Below are 21,487 nucleotides of genomic sequence, written 5' to 3' on the forward strand. Positions count from 1 at the left end.
TTCTGTTTACACTGAAGAGAAAGTATCTTATTGGTTGGCGTCATAGCTCAAAGGGTGTAATTAAATGAAAAAGTTATTTATGCTGTTCTTTGAAATATGGTACTGCTTATTACATTACACATCAAATCTCCTATGATCAGTATCTTTCAAGCTGAGCGCAGACTTGTTTAGCAAGAATGGAGTAGAAAATAATAATTACTTTATTCCACCTACATCACCTCAGTAAGGTCAATATTAAACGGTCCTTTATTCTAGCCTAGTCTCTCTAAAAACAGGTACACAAGCCTATTTTAAATGACAAGTTAACCACATAATTCATAAAACCTTTGTTAATTACCCTCTTACCCCAAGACACTTCACATGATAACTACAATACAGTGGGGCAAAAAGTATTTAGTCAGCCACCAATTGTGCAAGTTCTCCCACTTAAAAAGATGAGGCCTGTAGTTTATCATAGGTACACTTCAACTATGACAGACAAAATGAGAAAAAAAATCCAGAAAATCACATTATAGGATTTTTTATGAATTTATTTGCAAATTATGGTGGAAAATAAGTATTTGGTCAATAACAAAAGTTTCTCAATACTTTGTTATATACCCTTTGTTGGCAATGACAGAGGTCAAACGATTTCTGTAAGTCTTCACAAGGTTTTCACACACTGTTGCTGGTATTATTGCCTAATTCCTCCATGCAGATCTCCTCTAGAGCAGTGATGTTTTGGGGCTGTTGCTGGGCAACACGGACTTTCAACTCCCTCCAAAGATTTTCTATGGGGTTGAGATCTGGAGACTGGCTAGGCCAATCCAGGACCTTAATGCTTCTAATGAAGCCACTCATTCGTTGCCCGGGCGGTGTGTTTGGGATCATTGTTATGCTGAAAGACCCAGCCACGTTTCATCTTCAATGCCCTTGCTGATGGAAGGAGGTTTTCACTCAAAATCTCACGATACATGGCCCCATTCATTCTTTCCTTTACACGGACAGGTCGTCCTGGTCCCTTTGCAGAAAAACAGCCCCAAAGCATGATGTTTCCTCCCCCATGCTTTACAGTAGGTATGGTGTTCTTTGGATGCAACTCAGCATTCTTTGTCCTCCAAACACGACGAGTTGAGTTTTTACCAAAAAGTTATATTTTGGTTTCATCTGACCATATGACATTCTCCCAATCTTCTTCTGGATCATCCAAATGCTCTCTAGCAAACTTCAGATGGGCCTGGACATGTACTGGCTTAAGCAGGGGGGCACGTCTGGCACTGCAGGATTTGAGTCCCTGGCGGCGTAGTGTGTTACTGATGGTAGGTTTTGTTACTTTGGTCCCAGCTCTCTGCAGGTCATTCACTAGGCCCCCACGGGTGGTTCTAGGATTTTTTTTTTGTGATAATTTTGACCCCACGGGGTGAGATCTTGCGTGGAGCCCCAGATCGAGGGAGATTATCAGTGGTCTTGTAAGTCTTCCATTTCCTAATAATTGCTCCCACAGTTGATTTCTTCAAACCAAGCTGCTTACCTATTGCAGATTCAGTCTTCCCAGCCTGGTGCAGGTCTACAATTTTGTTTCTGGTGTCCTTTGACAGCTCTTTGGTCTTGGCCATAGTGGAGTTTGGAGTGTGACTGTTTGAGGTTGTGGATAGGTGTCTTTTATACTGATAACAAGTTCAAACAGGTGCCATTAATACAGTTAACGAGTGGAGGACAGAGGAGCCTCTTAAAGAAGAAGTTACAGGTCTGTGAGAGCCAGAAATCTTGCTTGTTTGCAGATGACCAAATACTTATTTTCCACCATAATTTGCAAATAATTCTTTAAAAATCCTACAATGTGATTTTCTGGATTTGTAATTTTTTTTTTGTCTGTCATAGTTGAAGTGTACCTATGATGAAAATTACAGGCCTCTCTCATCTTTTTAAGTTGGAGAACTTGCACAATTGGTGGCTGACTAAATACGTTTTTGCCCCACTGTATGTCAGCTAAAGAATGGTTCCCAGATATACTCTGTGTACATCTGAAGACAAACTGCTACGATTTCTCCCCCTTGTGGACACTCCTATGTCTGATAATGTTACTCAGTTTGCACTTGAAGGGCTTATCCTTAGTGTGAACGGTCTGGTGCTTCTTCACATGGTTCACCTCAGCAAAGTGCTTTCACACGTGGGGCAGGCATACGGCTTGTCGGTGTCCGTCCTAAGGCTCGACCTCCCATGATGTGACCCAATGACATCCGAGGAGGTACAAGCAGGAGCCACGCTCAGGTGGTTAGTCTTTGAGCTCACTCCTTGACCTCTAGTCATTGTTTGGGTGTTGTTGGCATTGTGTGCTTGCTGTGTTATAGGCTATGTACCTCTTGTGGTGAATGCCCATCCTGACCCTGTCTGTATTGGTGGGGTAACTGAGGAAGGCTAAACCCAGATTCAGGCCCAGGCCTTGTATGAACCCAGTCACCAGGCATTAGACGGGATCCTGAAAGAGAAGACATACTTTATTTGTTTTTGGCTTTTGTTAAAGTGACAAATTCTGTATCACTCACTATACACTATACGTTGTCTGTTTGCATTTTCTGCTGGTGTATCCTGAGGTAGCTCCTCTCCGAGAAACTCTTTCCCCAGTGCGTACAGGCCTTTCCCCTGTGTGGACCTTCAGGTGTATCTTCAGATGGTGCTGGTGGGAGAACCTCTTCTCACACTGAGGGCAGCTGTAAGGCTTCTCCCCTGTGTGGACCCTCTGGTGCCTCTTCAGGTTGGACAATTGGGAGAAACTGGCCCGGCAAAGATGACAGCTGAACGGTTTCTCCCCTGTGTGCATCCTCTGGTGGATCTCCACCTGTTTGGGGAAACTGAAGGCTTTCCCACAGAATGAACACGGGAAGCGCTTCTCTTTGCCTCCAGATCTGCTGATAGCGTCTCTACTACTGTCATTTGTCAATGGGCTTGTGTAGCCTTTTAGTGTTGAGGCACTGGCATTGTCTGAGGTCTGGTTTAACATTAGGAGAGTGTGAGGAGGATGAAGGCCAGGGACAGTCTGTGTTCTGGCAGGGTCCATGTTCCAGTTTATAGATCCTATAGAAGGCAGGCTGAAGGCAGCACCTGTTAGGGGGTTAACCTGAGGTGCCATCAGTCTCTCTGAATCACAACTATAGGAGCAGGACGGAGTATCGCTAGCCGAGTCTGTGTCTGTCCTCTTCTGCCGCATACGGACACCTCCCCGTCCCTGCAGACCAAATCTTCCCCTCGCCCTGGTCTCAGCCAGTCTGTTGTCATGGCGACTAAACTTGGTTGTTGTTTTGACTGTCTGTTTCTGGTTGTGGTTAAAGGTGTTGTTCCCCACTCCAGACTTGAGGACGCTGTCCCATCCACTGACCTCCACTATGTCACCTCTGGTCCTGGACTGGTCAGTAATGTTGTCCCCTGGGTCCTTGGCTGCACCAGTCTGGGAATCCAAGATGGCCACCCAGTCTCCACTACTAGCCTCCAGCCAACCACCTGCAAGAAGAGGTTACAAAATGGACTTTACAAACATGGCAGAGAATTCTACATATGCAGTTTTTTTTGTCAATTACCCAGAGAAGTTCATACAATACGTGTGTTTTTGTATGTAAACATAAGTTGTATTGATTTCATGAATGAATGAAGAAAAATAATAGCCAGGTGCATCACTATTCCCATTGAAGATCTATTACTGTATGTAGGCTATGTGTATTTCTCCCTTACCTTGCTCCCCCATCTTAAGTTCACTCAGCAAATCAATGCTCTCTGGTCTGTCTTCTATTGTCTCCTCTTTGACCAGCAACAGATCAGGCTTCCCATCCTCCATGTCTACTGACTGTAAGAGATACAGAGTGAGAGGATGTTGGATCAAGAACTCTGATATGCTATGGAGCATCTTCTGATTGGGCAATGAGGGATTGACATGAGTACTATGCAAGCATGTTAGTTGATGTGATACTTTGCAAGCGTGTTAGTTGATTTGACTTTCTGACACTCTTTAATGGTTTGATACTTCAAAGGCATGATCCCTCACTTAAGACACAATTAATCAAGAACAGGGGCCATATCCACAAAGCCTCAGAGTAGAAAATTGGTCGTAAGTGCTGAGAATAGAGACATTGTACTTCTACTCATATGGGTAAAAATAAAAGCTATGCTTGAAGCCTCTTTAGTCATGAATCCCATCTAGTTGACAGATATTTAGGAGACCTCATGAGCTTTCCTAACCAGTTAAGAGTTATCAGCAGGTGTCTTGATAATATAAAAGGGCAGCGAGTAAGTGGTTCTGGTGCCATAGACAGGAAATTGCTTTAGAGTTGTTGAAATAATGTATTGATATATATATATATATATATATATATATATATATATATATATATATATATATATATATATATATATATATAATCTAGACCTACATGCAACAGTATTCCCATGTAGGCCTGCGCCTTTGACAATGATTTCACAAGGTTACTTCACATGATATGCCTAAATACTAACAACCACTAGGCTAATAAATAATCAGACATTGAGTGTACAAAACATTATGAATACTTGCTCTTTCCATGACAGACTGACCAGGTGAAAGCTATGGTCCCTTATTGATGTCATTTGTTAAATCCACTTCAATCAGATGAAGGGGAGGAGACATGTAAAAAAAAAAAAACATTTTAAAGCCTTGAGACATGGATTGTGTATGTGTGCCATTCAGAGGGTGAATGGGCAAGACAAAGTATTTAAGTGCCTTAAAAGGGGTACAGTTTGATACACACAGTTTCCTGTGTGTATCAAGTATGGTCTACCACCAAAAGGACATCCAGCCAACTTGACACAACTGATGGAAGCATTGAAGTCAACATGGTCCAGTATCCCTGAGGAACACTTTCGATACCTTGTTGAGTCCATGCCCTGACAAATTGAGGCTGTTCTGAAGGCAAAACTCAATATTGGGAAGCTGTTCTTAATGTTTTGTACACAGTGTATTTTTCATAGATGGAGAAATAGCCGTAGATGGAGAAATAGCATCACGGACAAGGTCAGTCACAAAGTATAAAATCTCTATCTAACCGGTATCTTTTGATTAAATTGTCATTACCATATGTTTGTTTTTAATCAACTGTACATTTCGGTGTTCCTCAAGGTTCTGTTTTAGAACCACTATTGTTTTCACTATATATTTTCCCTCTTGGGATGTCATTCGAAAACATGTTAACTTTCACTGCTATGCGGCTGACACACAGCTGTACATTTCAATGAAACATGGTGAAGCCCCAAAATTGCCCTCGCTAGAAGCCTGTGTTTCAGACATAAGGAAGTGGATGGCTGGAAACGTTCTACTTTTAAACTCGAACAAAACAGAGATGCTTGTTCTAGGTCCCAAGAAACAAAGATATTCTGTTGAATCTGACAATTAATCTTAATGGTTGTACAGTCGTCTCAAATAACACTGTGAAGGACCTCTGCGACCTCTGCGTACTCTGATCTCTCTTTTGACGAACATATCAAGACTGTTTCAAGGACAGCTTTCAAGGACAGCTGCAATGCTCTACTTTCCGGCTACCCAGATAAAGCACTAAATAAACTTCAGTTAGTGCTAATTACGGCTGCTAGAATCCTGACTAGAACCAAACAATTTGATAATATTACTCCAGTGCTAGCCTCCCTACACTGGCTTCCTGTCAAGGCAAGGGCTGATTTCAAGGTTTTACTGCTAACCTACAAAGTATTACATGGGCTTGCTCCTACCTATCTCTCTACGGTCACAGAATGCAGGCCTCCTAATTGTCCCTAGAATTTCTAAGCAAACAGCTGGAGGCAGGGCTTTCTCCTATAGAGCTAAATTTTTATGGAATGGTCTGCCTACCCATGTGAGAGACGCAAACTCGGTCTCAACCTTTATGTCTTTACTGAAGACTCATCTCTTCAGTGGGTCATATGATTGAGTGTAGTCTGTCCCAGGAGTGTGAAGGTGAACGGAAAGGCTCTGGAGTGTCTCCTGACCCCTCCTGTCTCAGCCTCCAGTTTTTATGCTGCAGTACTTTATGTGTCGGGGGGTTTGGGTCACTTTGTTATATCTGGAGTACTTCTCCTGTCTTATTCGGTGTCCTGTGTGAATTTAAGTGTGCTCTCTCTAATTCTCTCTTTCTTCCTCTCTCTCGGAGGACCTGAGCCCTAGGACCATGCCTTAGGACTACCTGACATGATGACTCCTTGCTGTCCCCAGTCCACCTGGCCGTGCTGCTGCTCCAGTTTCAACTGTTCTGCCTTATTAGTATTGGACCATGCTGGTCATTTATGAACATTTGAACATCTTGGCCATGTTCTGTTATAATCTCCACCCGGCACAGCCAGAAGAGGACTGGCCACCCCTCACAACCTGGTTCCTCTCTAGGTTTCTTCCTAGGTTTTGGCCTTTCTTGGGAGTTTTTCCTAGCCACCGTGCTTCAACACCTGCATTGCTTGCTATTTGGGGTTTTAGGCTGGGTTTCTGTACAGCACTTTGAGATATCAGCTGATGTACAAAGGGCTATATAAATACATTTGATTTGTTATTATTATGATCTAAAAGGCTAAACTAATCATAGATCAGCACTCCTACTCTGAGAAGCTATGTGGATACGGGCCCTGACCTAATACCATTCAGACAGTAGGTCACAGTGGGCTAACCTCAGTGAGACTGTGTGTGGTTCTGTGCTGCCCAGCTGGTTCCTCTGTGGGTTCAGGAGGAGGTGTAGTTTGGTTGTCCTCCATGACCATGGTCCCCTCAGTGTTCCCCAGACCCTCCTCACACCCCTCCTCCTTCACCAGCAGCACCTCTGGACCCTCCTCCTCCTGGAAGAGACAGGTGATACAGATTACACTGACATACACTCCCTCTGGTACGTACACACACATAATAAACACACTTTCAGCAAGTGGAGGCCATACTTACCAACATTAGAACAGGTTTAAGTTCAAGCTTAAGTTTAAGCATCAGCCAATTAAAATCGTTGACATAGTGGCATGTGAGCAAAGGCTACATGTCAGCTGTTTCCATTACATAAACTTGCAAATGTATCCCTATGCTAACCTACTACGCTAATCAGCTGGTCGCTTAAACTTAACCTTGAACTTTTTCTAATTTTTGCAAGTATGGCCCGGAGTGTTTATCAATCCCCACAACGTTTGAGTCCTATACTGTAATTACAGAATGACTTCATTGTTGTTAAACCCATCATGGTGGACATATAATGTGGGTAAAAATAAGTCAGGTATGATAAGTCAAAATTCACCATCAGTAGGTGTTTGTTAGTGTAATAGACTATATACGGTGTTTGTTAGTGTAATAGACTATATAGGGTGTTTGTTAGCGTAATAGACTACAGGGTGTTTGTTCGCGTAATAGACTATAAAGGGTGTTTGTTAGTGTAAGACTATATTGGGTGTTTGTTAGTGTGATAGACTATATAGGGTGTTTGTTAGTGTAATAGACTAGGGTGTTTGTTAGTGTAATAGACTATATAGGGTGTTTGTTAGTGAAATAGACTACAGGGTGTTTGTTAGTGTAATAGACTACAGGGTGTTTGTTTGTGTAATAGACTATATAGGGTGTTTGTTAGTGTAATAGAATACATAGGGTGTTTGTTAGTGTAAATCAAATCAAATTTTATTTGTCACAAACACATGGTTAGCAGTTGTTAATACGAGTGTAGCGAAATGCTTGTGCTTCTAGTTCCGACAATGCAGTAATAACCAACGAGTAATCTAACCTAACATTTCCAAAACTACTACCTTATACACACAAGTGTAAAGGGATAAAGAATATGTACTTAAAGATATATGAATGAGTGATGGTACAGAACGGCATAGGCAAGATGCAGTAGATGGTATAGAGTACAGTATAAACATATGAGATGAGTAATGTAGGGTATATAAACAAAGTGGCATAGTTTAAAGTGGCTAGTGATAAATTTATTACATAAAGATGGCAAGACGCAGTAGATGATATTGAGTACAGTATATGCATATGCGATGAGTAATGTAGGGTATGTAAACATTATATTAAGTGGCATTGTTTAAAGTGGCTAGTGATACATTTTTTTACATCAATTTCCATTATTAAAGTGGCTGGAGTTGAGTCAGTATGTTGGCAGCAGCCACTCAATGTTAGTGGTGGCTGTTTAATAGTCTGGTGGCCTTGAGATAGAAGCTGTTATTAAGTCTCTCGGTCCCTGCTTTGATGCACCTGTACTGACCTCGCCTTCTGGATGATAGCGGGGTGAACAGGCAGTGGCTCGGGTGGGTGTTGTCCTTGATGATCTTTATGGCCTTCCTGTGACATTTGGTGGTGTAGGTATCCTGGAGGGCAGGTACCCTCTGGAGAGCCTTATTGTTGTGGGCGGAGCAGTTGCCATACCAGGTGGTGATACAGCCCGACAGGATGTTCTCGATTGTGCATCTGTAGAAGTTTGTGAGTGCTTTTGGTGACAAGCCAAATTTCTTTAGCCTCCTGAGGTTGAAGGAGGCGCTGCTGCGCCTTCTTCACAACGCTGTCTGTGTGTTTGGACCAATTCAGTTTGTCCGTGATGTGTACGCAGAGGAACTTAAAACTTACTACCCTCTCCACTACTGTCCCGTCGATGTGGATAGGGGGGTGCTCCCTCTGCTGTTTCCTGAAGTCCACAATCATCTTCTTTGTTTTGGTGATGTTGAGTGTGAGGTTATTTTCCCGACACCACACTCCGAGGGCCCTCACCTCCTCCCTGTAGACCTTCTCGTCGTTGTTGGTAATCAAGCCTAACACTGTAGTGTCGTCCGCAAACTTGATGATTGAGTTGGAGGCGTGCATGGCCACGCAGTCGTGGGTGAACAGGGAATACAGGAGAGGGCTCAGAAAGCACCCTTGTGGGGCCCCAGTGTTGAGGATCAGCGGGGTGTAGACGTTGTTACCTACCTACCTCACCACCTGGGGGCGGCCCGTCAGGAAGTCCAGTACCCAGTTGCACAGGGCGGGGTTGAGACCCAGGGTCTAGAGCTTGATGACGAGTTTGGAAGGTACTATGGTGTTAAATGCTGAGCTGTAGTCGATGAACAGCATTCTCACATAGGTATTCCTCTTGTCCAGATGGGTTAGGGCAGTGTGGTTGCGATTGCGTCGTCTGTGGACCTATTGGGGCGGTAAGAAAATTGGAGTGGGTCTCGGGTGTCAGGTAGGGTGGTGATATGGCCCTTGACTAGTCTCTCAAAGCACTTGATGACGGAAGTGAGTGCCAAGGGGCGGTAGTCGTTTAGCTCAGTTACCTTAGCTTTCTTGGGAACAGGAACAATGGTGGCCCTCTTGAAGCATGTGGGAACAGCAGACTGAGATAGGGATTGATTGAATATGTCCGTAAACACACCAGCCAGCTGGTCTGCGCATGCTCTGAGGACGCGGCTGGGGATGCCGTCTGGGCCTGCAACCTTGCGAGGGTTAACACGTTTAAATGTTTTACTCACGTCGGCTGCAGTGAAGGAGAGCCCGCAGGTTTTGGTAGCGGGCCGTGTCAGTGGCACCGTATTGTCCTCAAAGCGAGCAAAAAAGTTATTTAGTCTGTCTGGGAGCAAGACATCCTGGTCCCCGACGGGGCTGGTTTTCTTTTTGTAATCCGTGCTTGACTGCAGCCCCTGCCACATACCTCTTGTGTCTGAGCCATTGAATTGCGACTCTACTTTGTCTCTATACTGACACTTAGCTTGTTTGATTGCCTTGTGGAGGGAATAGCTACACTGTTGTGTATTCGGTCATGTTTCCGGTCACCTTGCCCTGGTTAAAAGCAGTGGTTCGCGCTTTCAGTTTCGCGAATGCTGCCATCAATCCACGGTTTCTGGTTTGGGAATGTTTTAATCGTTGCTGTGGGTATAACATCGCCAATGCACTTTCTAATGAACTCGCTCAGCTTATTCGTTCGTCAATGTTGTTGTTGGACACAATGCGGAACATATCCCAATCCACGTGATCAAAGCAGTCTTGAAGCATGGAATCAGATTGGTCGGACCAATGTTGAACAGACCTGAGCGTGGGAGCTTCTTGTTTTAGTTTCTGTCTGTAGGCTGGAAGCAACAAAATGGAGTCGTGGTCAGCTTTTCCGAAAGGAGGGCGTGGAGGGCTTTATATGCATTGTGGAAGTTAGAATAACAATGATCCAGGGTTTTACCAGCCCTGGTAGCACAATCGATATGCTGATAGAATTTAGGGAGTCTTGTTTTCAGATTAGCCTTGTTAAAATCCCCAGCAACAATGAATGCAGCCTCAGCCAGCAGCATACCACCCTGCATACCACTGCTGGCTTTCTTCTGAAGCTAAGCAGGGTTGGTACTGGTCAGATCCTGGATGGGAGACCAGCTGCTGCTGGAAGTGGTGTTGGAGCGCCAGTAGGAGGCACTCTTTCCTCTCGTCTAAAAAAATATCCCAATGCCCCAGGGCAGTGATTGGGGACACTGCGTTGTGTCGGGTGCCGTCTTTCGGATGGGACGTTAAACGGGTGTCCTGACTCTCTGAGGTCATTAAAGAACCCATGGCACTTATCGTAAGAGTAGGGGTGTTAACCCCGGTGTCCTTGCTAAATTCCCAATCTGGTCACCTAATAATCCCCAGTTTACAATTGGCTCCTTCATCCCCCTCCTCTCCCCTGTAACTATTCCCCAGGTCGTTGCTGCAAATGAGAACGTGTTCTCAGTCAACTTACCTGGTAAAATAACGAATAAATAAAATCAGGATATGTGGTTTCCAGTTTACATAGTCAAATAAAGTTAGTTCAGGGCCGTCGATGTGTCTGCTTCGGGGGGAATATATACGGCTGTGATTATAATCGAAGAGAATTCACTTGGTAGATAATGCGGTGGACATTTGATTGTGAGGAATTATAAGTCAGGTGAACAGAAGGACTTGAGTTCCTGTATGTTGTTATGATCACACCACGCCTCGTTAATCATAAGGCATACCCCCCTGCCCCTCTTCTTACCAGAAAGATGCTTGATTCTGTCGGCACAATGCGTGAAGAAACCAGCTCGCTGCACCGACTCCGTTAGCGTCTCTCGAGTGAGCCATGTTTTCGTGAAGCAAAGAATGTTCGTCTCTGATGTCTCTTTGGAATGCTACCCTTGCTCTGAGTTAATCAACCTTGTTGTCAAGAGACTGGACATTGGCGAGTAGCATGCTAGGGAGTGGTGCGCGATGTGCCCGTCTCCGGAGCCTGACCAGAAGACAGCTTCGTTTGCCCCTTTTACGGCGTCGTTGTTTTGGATCGCCGGCTGGGATCCGATCCATTGTCCTGGGTGGAAGGCAAAACACAGGATCCGCTTCGGGAGAGTCATATTCCTGGTCGTAATGATGGTGAGTTGACGTTGCTCTTATATTCAGTAGTTCCTCCCGACTGTATGTAATGAAACCTAAGATTACCTGGGGTACCAATGTAAGAAATAACACGTAAAAAAACAAAAATACTGCATAGTTTCCTAGGAACGCGAAGCGAGGCGGCCATCTCTGTCGGCGCTGGGAGTACTCTAGACTATATAGGGTGTTCGTTAATATAAGATTATATAGGGTGTTTGTTAGCGTAATAGACTATATAGGGTGTTTGTTAGTGTAATAGACTATAGGGTGTTTGTTAGCGTAATTGACGACAGGGTGTTGGTTAGCGTAATAGACTACATATGGTGTTTGTTAGAGTAATATACTATATAGGGCGTTTGTTAGCGTAATAGACGACAGGGTGTTTATTAGCGTAATAGACGACTGGGTGTTTGTTAGCGTCATAGACTATATAGGGTGTTTGTTAGTGTAGTAGACTATATATGGTGTTTGTAATAGACCATATAGGGTGTTTGTAATAGACCATATAGGGTGTTTGTTAGTGTAATAGACGATATAGGGTGTTTGTTGGTAATAGACGACAGTGTTTGTTAGTGTAATAGACTATATAGGGTGTTTGTTAGTAATAGACGACAGGGTGTTTGTTAGTGTAATAGACTATATTGGGTGTTTGTTAGTAATAGACGACAGGGTGTTTGTTAGTGTAATAGACTTAGGGTCTTTGTTAGTGTAATAGACTATATATGGTGTTTGCAAGTGTAATAGAGTATAGAGCAGGGCTGCCCAACCCTCTTCCTGGAGATCTACTGTCCTGTCGGTTTTCATTCCAACCCTAATTTAGCAATATCTGATTCAACTAGGTAAGGTCTTGTTGAGCAGCTAACAAGTAAAATCAGGTGTGTTAAAATAGGGTTGGACTGAAAACCCTCAGGACTGTAGATATCCAGGAAGAGGGTTGTGCAGCCCTGCTATAGGGTGTTTGTTAGTGTAATAGACGACAGAGTGTTTGTTAGTGTAATAGACGACAGGGTGTTTGTTAGTGTAATAGACGACAGGGTGTTTGTTAGTGTAATAGACGACAGGGTGTTTGTTAGTGTAATAGACGACAGGGTGTTTGTTAGTGTAATAGACGACAGGGTGTTTGTTAGTGTAATAGACGACAGGGTGTTTGTTAGTGTAATAGACGACAGGGTGTTTGTTAGTGTAATAGACGACAGGGTGTTTGTTAGTGTAATAGACGACAGGGTGTTTGTTAGTGTAATAGACGACAGGGTGTTTGTTAGTGTAATAGACGACAGGGTGTTTGTTAGTGTAATAGACGACAGGGTGTTTGTTAGTGTAATAGACGACAGGGTGTTTGTTAGTGTAATAGTGTAATAGACGACAGGGTGTTTGTGTTTGTTAGTGTAAGTTAGTCAAGTCTCCGACCACTACCTTGTATCCTTTTCCCTCTCGCTCTCATCCAACACTTCCCACACTGCCCCTACTCGGATGGTATCGCGCCGTCCCAACCTTCGCTCTCTCTCCCCCGCTACTCTCTCCTCTTCCATCCTATCATCTCTTCCCTCTGCTCATACCTTCTCCACCCTATCTCCTGATTCTGCCTCCTCAACCCTCCTCTCTTCCCTTTCTGCATCCTTTGACTCTCTATGTCCCCTATCCTCCAGGCCGGCTCGGTCCTCCCCTCCCGCTCCGTGGCTCGACGACTCATTGCGAGCTCACAGAACAGTGCTCCGGGCAGCCGAGCGGAAATGGAGGAAAACTCGCCTCCATGCGGACCTGGCATCCTTTCACTCCCTCCTCTCTACATTTTCCTCCTCTGTCTCTGCTGCTAAAGCCACTTTCTTCCACTCTAAATTCCAAGCATCTGCCTCTAACCCTAGGAAGCTCTTTGCCACCTTTTCCTCCCTCCTGAATCCTCCTCCCCCTCCCCCTCCTCCCTCTCTGCAGATGACTTCGTCAACCATTTTGAAAAGAAGGTCGACGACATCCGATCCTTGTTTGCTAAGTCAAACGACACCGCTGGTTCTGCACACACTGCCCTACCCTGTGCTCTGACCTCTTTCTCCCCTCTCTCTCCAGATGAAATCTCGCTTCTTGTGACGGCCGGCCGCCCAACAACCTGCCCGCTTGACACTATCCCCTCCTCTCTTCTCCAGACCATTTCCGGAGACCTTCTCCCTTACCTCACCTCACTCATCAACTCATCCCTGACCGCTGGCTACGTCCCTTCCGTCTTCAAGAGAGCGAGAGTTGCACCCCTTCTGAAAAAACCTACACTCGATCCCTCCGATGTCAACAACTACAGACCAGTATCCCTTCTTTCTTTTCTCTCCAAAACTCTTGAACGTGCCGTCCTTGGCCAGCTCTCCCGCTATCTCTCTCAGAATGACCTTCTTGATCCAAATCAGTCAGGTTTCAAGACTAGTCATTCAACTGAGACTGCTCTTCTCTGTATCACGGAGGCGCTCCGCACTGCTAAAGCTAACTCTCTCTCCTCTGCTCTCATCCTTCTAGACCTATCGGCTGCCTTCGACACTGTGAACCATCAGATCCTCCTCTCCACCCTCTCCGAGTTGGGCATCTCCGGCGCGGCCCACGCTTGGATTGCGTCCTACCTGACAGGTCGCTCCTACCAGGTGGCGTGGCGAGAATCTGTCTCCTCGCCACGCGCTCTCACCACTGGTGTCCCCCAGGGCTCTGTTCTAGGCCCTCTCCTATTCTCGCTATACACCAAGTCACTTGGCTCTGTCATAACCTCACATGGTCTCTCCTATCATTGCTATGCAGACGACACACAATTAATCTTCTCCTTTCCCCTTCTGATGACCAGGTGGCGAATCGCATCTCTGCATGTCTGGCAGACATATCAGTGTGGATGACGGATCACCACCTCAAGCTGAACCTCGGCAAGACGGAGCTGCTCTTCCTCCCGGGGAAGGACTGCCCGTTCCATGATCTCGCCATCACGGTTGACAACTCCATTGTTTCCTCCTCCCAGAGCGCTAAGAACCTTGGCGTGATCCTGGACAACACCCTGTCGTTCTCAACTAACATCAAGGCGGTGGCCCGTTCCTGTAGGTTCATGCTCTACAACATCCGCAGAGTACGCCCCTGCCTCACACAGGAAGCGGCGCAGGTCCTAATCCAGGCACTTGTCATCTCCCGTCTGGATTACTGCAACTCGCTGTTGGTTGGGCTCCCTGCCTGTGCCATTAAACCCCTACAACTCATCCAGAACGCCGCAGCCCGTCTGGTGTTCAACCTTCCCAAGTTCTCTCACGTCACCCCGCTCCTCCGCTCTCTCCACTGGCTTCCAGTTGAAGCTCGCATCCGCTACAAGACCATGGTGCTTGCCTACGGAGCTGTGAGGGGAACGGCACCGCAGTACCTCCAGGCTCTGATCAGGCCCTACACCCAAACAAGGGCACTGCGTTCATCCACCTCTGGCCTGTTCGCTCCCTACCACTGAGGAAGTACAGTTCCCGCTCAGCCCAGTCAAAACTGTTCGCTGCTCTGGCCCCCCAATGGTGGAACAAACTCCCTCACGACGCCAGGACAGTGGAGTCAATCACCACCTTCCGGAGACACCTGAAACCCCACCTCTTCAAGGAATACCTAGGATAGGATAAAGCAATCCTTCTCACCCCCCCCCCCTTAAATGATTTAGATGCACTATTGTAAAGTGGCTGTTCCACTGATGTCAGAAGGTGAATTCACCAATTTGTAAGTCGCTCTGGATAAGAGCGTCTGCTAAATTACTTAAATGTAATGTAAAATGTAAATGTAATAGACTAAATAGGGTGTTTGTTAGCGTAAGACGACAGGGTGTTTGTTAGTGTAATAGACTATATAGGGTGTTTGTTCGTGTAATAGACAATATAGGGTGTTTGTTCGTGTAATAGACTATATAGGGTGTTTGTTAGTGCAATAGTCTATATAGGGTGTTTGTTAGCGTAATAGACTACAGGGTGTTTTTTAGTATAATAGACTATGGGTATATTTAGGAAGTGTATATTGGTTATAAAGCTCTGTTGGGTGTATGCATAACAGGGTCAGATAAGATGTCTGCTAAAGAGAGTCTCAATGAAAGTCAGAATGAAAAGTTCAATTTTGTGTTTACTAAATATAAACAAGTTTTAAATACACCATATGAAAACCATACATGCACGTCTCAACACAAAATCAGCATGAAGTTGATAAATTGCCTACATTTTCTAATTAACAGCATTGGGGGAAGTAATGAAATAGGCATTTGTGAACATCATATAACCTACACAGTGCAAACACAATATATTAACAGACCTTTTAGGCTTATATATGCCTTATTTTTCACACAATGTCTGGATGCAATATTCTACCCAGGAATATTCAACACTGAATGAAATCTGTTACTCTCGTTCTTCCAAATTCATCTGTGGATATTTCCTGCTGACAACACTGACAATTCATCTTTGTCTTTAATGTAGAGTTTGATCTAAACTAAATAAGCTAGAAATAGGAATGGTTTTTATTTAGTGGTATGGTTTTTCTGCTGGTGTATCCTGAGGTAGCTCCTCTCTGAGAACCTCTTCCCACAGTGCGCACAAGCGAACGGCCTTTCTCCCGTGTGGACCTTCAGGTGCCTCTTCAGGCTGCTAGCCTGGGTGAAGCGGATATGACACTGGGGGCAGCTGTAGGGTTTCTCCCCTGTGTGGACCCTGTGGTGCCTTTTCAGGTCACCAGCCTGTGTGAAGCGCATGTGACACTGGGTACAGCTGAAGGGTTTCACCCTTGTGTGGACCCTCTGGTGGATCTCCACTGTCTGGGGGCAGCTGAAGCCTTTGTTACAGAACATGCAGAGGAACTGTTTCTCTTTACTATTGCCTGATATAGCCCTGTCGTTTGAGTTCAATACCTGATCGAAAAGGACGCGGCCGTGTGAATTGGAAGGCCCCATCGATGTGGACACTGGGTCGGGATCCCTGGGCGAGTGTAAAGGGGAGTGGGTCACGACATTTGGATTTGTCTCTAAGCTTTCCCTGTAATCTAAGAAACCTCTGCCCTGTGAGTGTCCGTCTCCTAGTTGACTATCTGCATTCCATGTGGGAGGAACGTCGCCTTCCACTTTCACAGTCACTTCATCTACAACCAGACCCTCCCCTTTTTTATCTAGGCCCCCTTCTGAGTATACACTACTACTGTACCAGTCCCCTCTAGACAGATCAGTTTGTATCTCTAATCCCAAGGATATGTTGCCAGGGTCCATCTCTGTAGTGTAATAAGACAGATCATTGCCAGTCTCTAATGCGTCTCCTGAGTCCGGATGGGAATGAACCGTCCTCAGGCTTGGGTTACCGTAAAGTAAAGACTCTGAGCTGGAAACAGGACGACAGCCCAGTGGCCCCAGCCCCAGTCTCTCTGGGTCTGATCTGTGGTCAGATCCTGTGTGTAAAAGCCTTTGTGTTACAGTTAAATTCTCGGTGTCCGTCTCTGACTTGAGGACGGCGTTCGGCGTTCCACTGACCTCCGTGATGTTGCATCGGGTCCTGGGCTGGGGGGTGGGGGCAAGGTCCTCCGTGGCTACAGGGGGCGCCACTACAGCCGCTGCTCCAGTCTGGATGTCTCTGCTGTGTTGTGGGTCCTCCTCTCCTTCAGACTTCTCCTGCTTGACCAGAGATGATCCTTCAGGACCTGCAGCCTCTGCATCTGCAGACTGACAAGAGGTTATTATTCATGAGTAGGATTGGAAGGGATGTAACTATTTAACCAAAACGCATCGGTCCCAATTGAAATGTTTCAGATACAACTGCATTGGTCCGCGGATCCCAAACCGATCCAAATGTAGCACACTTCGGTCAGAAAGTCCATTCAAACATTACGAAGTGCTGATTCACTAACATGTTACTTTATTTCTACCTTACCATACCTTATCTTTTGTCACAACTAATGCTTCCTCTATTCAGTGTCAAACTAAGAATATACCTGTGTCGACAGTCATTGGTCGACAAGTCAGCTTGCATGCCGAACAACCCCAGGAAATATCAGTAGCCTAGTTAAGCTGCTGAACGGGGGCTTTACAATAGATTTTTAGATTGTTCAGGTTCACCATCAGAAATAAGTTTTGGTAGTTTTGCTTCGAACAATAAGTGTATATGGTCATTTTTAGATATACATAGAAAGTTCATCATTTCAGATTGAGGACAGCAATCTGGCGCACTGCATGGCCAAAACGGGAGGAGAAAAGAAGCTCACTAAACTTCCAAATTGTCAAAAACCTTTGTTTTTGAGATGGGGGTGAAATCCAAAGTTGTGCTTCTATTCATTGGCGATGTCATAGATGCTTTTTTAACAATCAATATGGATACATTACGAGCTCCAAAACTTCAACTGCAAACATGACAAGTTAATTAGTGGGTGTTGGTGATTTCAGAACCAAAGTGGGGACACAAAAACACATAGGCTACATTGACCCCCCCCCCTAATCAGATAGTGGTACAGACCAAGACTCCCATTTGGTTCAGATCATGATCATGTGCCTTGAACGTACTTTGGTGCGAAAAGTACAAATCAATCTCAGAACAACAGCAAAGGACCTTGTGAAGATGCTGGAGGAAACAGGTACAAAAGTATCTCCACAGTAAAACAAGTCCTACATCGACATAACCTGAAAGGCCGCTCAGCAAGGAAGAAGCCACTGCTCCAAAACCGCCATAACAAAAGCCAGACTATGGTTTGCAACTGCACATGGGGACAAAGATTGTACTTTTTGGAGAAATGTCCTCTGGTCTGATGAAACAAAAATAGGTATGTTTGGCCGTAATGACCATTGTTATGTTTGGAGGAAAAGGGGGAGGCTTGCAAGCCAAAGAACACTATCCCAACCATGAAGCACGGGGGTGGCAGCATCATGATGTGGGGGTGATTTTCTGCAGGAGGGACTGGTGCACTTCACAAAAAGGATGGCATCATGAGAATGGAAAATTATGTGGATATATTGAAGCAACATCTCAAGACATCAGTCAGGAAGTTAATACTTGGTCACAAATGGGTCTTCCAAATGGACAATGACCCCAAGCATACTTCCAAAGTTGTGGCAAAATGGCTTACGGACAACAAAGTCAAGGCATTGGAGTGGCCATCATAAAGTCCTGACCTCAATCCCATAGACAATTTGTGGGCAGAACTGGAAAAAGTGTGTGCGAGCAAGGAGGCCTACAAACCTGACTGTTACACCAGCTCTGTCAGGAGGAATGGGACAAAATTCACCCAACTTATTGTGGGAAGCTTGTGGAAGGCTACCCGAAACATTTGACCCAAGTTAAACAATTTAAAGCCAATGCGGCCAAATACTAATTGAGTGTATGTAAACTTCTGACCCACTGGGAATGTGATAAAAGCTGAAATAAATCACTCTATTCACACTATTACTATGACATTTCACATTATTAAAATAAAGTGGTGATCCTAACTGACCTAAGACAGGGAAGTTGTGAAAAACTGAGTTCAAATGTATTTGGCTAAGGTGTATGTAAACTTCCGAAATCCACAGAAGATGATGACTCAACAAGGAGAGATTACTAGAAACCAACTAGGTTTCCCCTTGTATATGTGGATTCATTGTTAGAGTAGAGAACACATTTTCTGCGACTCAAAGTGGGTCGAATTCTACAGATCCAGCAAAAAAATATATATTTATATCCCAGGACAAATTAGCTAGCAACATCAAGATAGCTAGCTAAATGTCCATGAATGTTTCATATGTGTTGTGGTGTAAATTCAACACCAGGGACACCTGAAGTCATTCTTAACATGAATAACTCTTTATTATCAGCAAGCTGGAGAGGTTACAACAAACCAGTTCAAGTCTATAAGAAGCTCAGTTGTCTGTGCGTAGCCATATAAGACAAGTTATATTTGCATGATTTTTGCATGATTTTACATAATTAATTCATCACCGGTGACTCGCACATGTGACTGACCAATGCCTCACGAGGCTCTCTCTCTAAGTTGAGATCTTGAAACAGATACCTCGGTTGTTCCCATAGCAATATTCTGGGCGTACTGCCAAGTTGAGGAACAGTAATGAGGGTTCCTCCATACATGATCAGTCAGTCACCTGCATGAACATTTCTAATTAGTTATTAGAAAGTAGCATTGATCCGATACATAAACATAACATTTCCCTCACCGCGTAACAACTGGTACCCAAATGAATATAGTTGGTTCAGAGTTCACTTTGATATTTCAACCTGCGTGTCCTGATTGTGTCTGGTGTGGATAGACAAAATCAACATGCGCGCGATGGCGCACACGTGTGGCCGGTGTAGTCAGCATGTAAGAATTGGATAACAATGTCATAGGGAAGTCTCACAAGCTCCCCATTGGCAGATAAATAAGGATGTTCATGTAAGCAAGTGAATAGCTGAATAGCCTTTCTGAAATAAACGGGACGCATTTGATTTACAAAGTAACTCTTTTTTTTTAATGCAACACTATTACACTAACCTCTATCATGATAATGTGCTGGGTTGAGGTTCCATTCCCTTCCTCAACAGTGATTGGTTGGTCATCTCTCCATTTATTGTGTCCCGCTGGCTTAACAAAGCTCCTGTGGCCTCCAGTGAGATTTCCTTCACCTGAGAGAGTGATTGAGGGAAAGCGGAGGTTAAGTTAGCTACTGTCAATGCTCAAAGCTATATTGTACACTCTTGATAATGTCTAGAATTGGCAAGGATGCAAGGTAACACTTCTTAATATACTATGTATTGATTGATGTATTCTGTTCCATGCATCACATTGTTTTCAATGAGTAAATAACAGGAAATGTAGTAAATCAATAATCTGTTTAGGTTATAATAGTGTCTTTACGCAAGATATCTAGTTAAGTAATCTGGGGAATTATTACATACATACACATACATTACAACACCCAATTCTGTTTAACCATATACAGTATGTGGGTAACAAATCTAAAGTCACACATGCGCAGAGCGGAACGACAGGCCTCGACATTCTGTAAAAATGTAACGTTACCTCTTGCCATTCCTCTGTATCGGTCGAAGATCTTGATGCTTCTTGGACTGGCGAGGACGCGCTCGCGTGACACCTTCAATTCCAGTAGCTGTAGTTTCCTCCGCAATGCCCTATTCTCTTTCTGGCTTTGAGTTATTTCCAAACGAAACACTGCATAGTCGTCGTCTACGACTTTACAGATCTCTGCCACGGCTGCATTCGCTAGCACCTCCATGATGGAGGCTATTTGAGTGTGAAAAACCATACATTGATCCATTGTTAGCTACGCAGCTAGCTAGCTAGCGCTACCGAGATAACATCTATTAAGAAAGTCCCGTCTCAAACGCGAAATCACTACATGGGGTATGTATATTATGTTATACTGTTAAATTATTCATATTTTGAGTTCCAGGTTGTTAATAAACGTATAAAGTAAAACTCTTAACTGTGAAAACGTTATTGGTCACTGTTTACGCCAGCGCCTTGACACGACACAAAAAAGTACTTCCGGGTCACGGATTTTCGAAATATTTCAAAATAAAAGTTTCCCATGTACTATTAAAGTATCAACAACCTGTACTAAGTCATGATATGTGAAACGTAATTGTCTAAACATTAACCATGATTCATATTTGTTCATATTTAAGTGATATTTTCATTACATTGAGGTTTTAAACATGTTCCAATGTCAAATAAATCCCTCCAATGCAATACACTATACATTTATATACATATAGGCTTTTAGAGAGAACTATTCTAGTTGCTGAAGTTAAAGTGGGGTTGGGATTACTCACTCCTGTCCGTAGAAGCTATATGGTGTCATTTCATGGGGGACTGAGGTGTATACTGTATGTCCAGCAACACTTTCAACTCCACCCACACCGTTGGTCCCAATGCAATACACTATAGGCCTTCAATTACATATTGGCTTATAGAGACAACTTCTAGGTGCCAAAGTAAAAGTGGGGTTGGGATTACTCACTAAAGCATACTTTAGTAACTGTAACTGCAGTTGCAGTGCCGTAAAACTGCAGTTCAACCACCACAAACTGCAATTATTCTGCAATTACTGGGTCCAAAACGGCAGTTACGAAACTACAATGTTGTTTTGTAAGGAATTTATAATTGGGTTGAAAATGATGGGAAATGTGCACAATTATCCAAATATTATACTAGTTATCA

The 21,487-nt window shown here is 44.3% G+C and overlaps 1 protein-coding gene across 2 annotated transcripts; it reads right to left on the reverse strand.

Moving 5' to 3' along the window:
- Positions 1-182: 182 nt before the first annotated feature.
- LOC135507660 (uncharacterized) lies at positions 183-20,792 on the reverse strand. 2 transcript variants are annotated; one of them, XM_064927251.1, is made up of 7 exons: positions 20,327-20,792; positions 19,799-19,929; positions 16,818-17,006; positions 6,649-6,813; positions 3,706-3,817; positions 3,356-3,477; positions 183-2,458 (listed from the first exon to the last, which is right to left on the reverse strand). In XM_064927251.1, the coding sequence occupies exons 1-7, from the start codon at positions 20,580-20,582 to the stop codon at positions 2,447-2,449; spliced, it is 987 nt and encodes a 328-aa protein (XP_064783323.1). In that variant the 5' UTR covers positions 20,583-20,792; the 3' UTR covers positions 183-2,446. The 2 variants fall into 2 exon arrangements, with proteins under 2 accessions (XP_064783323.1, XP_064783322.1); XM_064927250.1 differs by having other exon boundaries at positions 2,538-3,477.
- Positions 20,793-21,487: the final 695 nt, after the last annotated feature.

The sequence above is a fragment of the Oncorhynchus masou genome, chromosome 21 (genome assembly GCF_036934945.1).
Source record: "Oncorhynchus masou masou isolate Uvic2021 chromosome 21, UVic_Omas_1.1, whole genome shotgun sequence".
NCBI classification, from domain to species: Eukaryota; Metazoa; Chordata; class Actinopteri; order Salmoniformes; family Salmonidae; genus Oncorhynchus; species Oncorhynchus masou.